Source organism: Trichinella spiralis (assembly GCF_000181795.1).
Source record: "Trichinella spiralis strain ISS 195 chromosome Unknown Scfld1831, whole genome shotgun sequence".
In the NCBI taxonomy this organism is placed as follows: domain Eukaryota; kingdom Metazoa; phylum Nematoda; class Enoplea; order Trichinellida; family Trichinellidae; genus Trichinella; species Trichinella spiralis.
In genome coordinates this window covers 1-1,355 of record NW_003528770.1, presented here as the reverse complement: position 1 = coordinate 1,355, position 1,355 = coordinate 1, and the positions used below count along the sequence as shown (strand labels likewise).

General features: G+C 31.1%; 1 protein-coding gene across 1 annotated transcript; it reads left to right on the top strand.

Moving 5' to 3' along the window:
- The first annotated feature begins 144 nt into the window (after positions 1–144).
- Tsp_13370 (conserved hypothetical protein) lies at positions 145–573 on the top strand. Its single transcript, XM_003368813.1, has one exon. The coding sequence runs from the start codon at positions 145–147 to the stop codon at positions 571–573; it is 429 nt and encodes a 142-aa protein (XP_003368861.1).
- The last annotated feature ends 782 nt before the right edge of the window (positions 574–1,355 follow it).

Below are 1,355 nucleotides of genomic sequence, written 5' to 3'. Positions count from 1 at the left end.
AAACTCTTGCTATATATAATAAAATAGCGATTAACGGGATTTGCAATCAGTTTTGCTTTTTTTGACAAACAGAACGCTCCTCTGATGTCAAGTAAGTGAACAATTGAAAAGGCAAAATTTTGTAATTTTCTTTCTCTTTTAGAAATGTTCCAGTTTCTGAATTTTGATTGGTTGTTTGAAAAGCGGTTTCCGTTTGCGATTGTGATCGCTTCTGTGATCTTATTTATCGCAATCTTTGCAATCGCTTTCCACTTGTTTTCGCTGTTCAGAAGGGTGAGAAAAATAAGGAAAGTTTGGAAAAATCCCGCTGCTTTGCGCCGTGAAACTATGAGAAATGCCAACCGTTTTAATGTGGTTCCATCTGCATCTTTTTCCAATCTTCAACGTGGAGAATATTTGTATTGTCCTAAAGAGAAAGAAATGGCGTTTGGTAAGGTTGTCGCAATGGGAAAAGATCCAAAGTTTAATAGAAAATTGATGCTAATCGAGCCGGTGACAACTTCCAGAAAGAATCGTGATGCACAACCAAAGGCTGGTTCCGGTGCTGAAACCTCACGTCTAACTATTGCCTGATGATTCTTTAACCTCCTCTTATCTTTTTTATTATATTCACATTTTAAAAATCATTTTTTTCTTTATATATGTCACATTTAATTTTCATTTATATATTTAATTCTTTATCAAATAAATAATAATATTCATTTGTTTGTGTTTTACTGAAATGAAATTATGGACCATAAATTAAACGCAGCAAAAGAGACAAATGTGCCATGCAAATTCGGCATTATAGACTGATTTGAAATGCACTCATTTTTGTATTTTCAAAATTCACTTGTACAATTGTTCAGTCAACAATTATTCTAAACATCAAACTTCATTCTTCGGCCTATCAATTCTAAACAGCGAAATCTAAATTTAATAATACAAGTTGACATGTCGCTGGCATAAATCAGTCGCTATTTCCTATCCATTACTCGTTGATTTGCGGATAAATGGCCACATGTCATTACGCCTTTTGTATTTACATACCGACTTTAAAACTGACTGCGGTCACAACATCCGGCGTACAAACATCGAATACAGATGAATATGTTTTTTTGAAAAATCAAAATTTCTATTCAATTTTATCATTTCAAATTATTATTTTTTAATCTTTTTATTTTATTGAATATTTCACTTTTTTTTCTTTCTTGTAACTGAATTCTGAACAATTTCGAACAGTTGACCTAATTAACGATTTAAAAATTTTTAAGTACACAAGAAACAAAAAGCATACTGTACTTTTGATGTTTTTAAAATTTTACTTATTATTTAACTTGAAAACTGTCCTACTACTTTTTTTTCCTCATTATTTT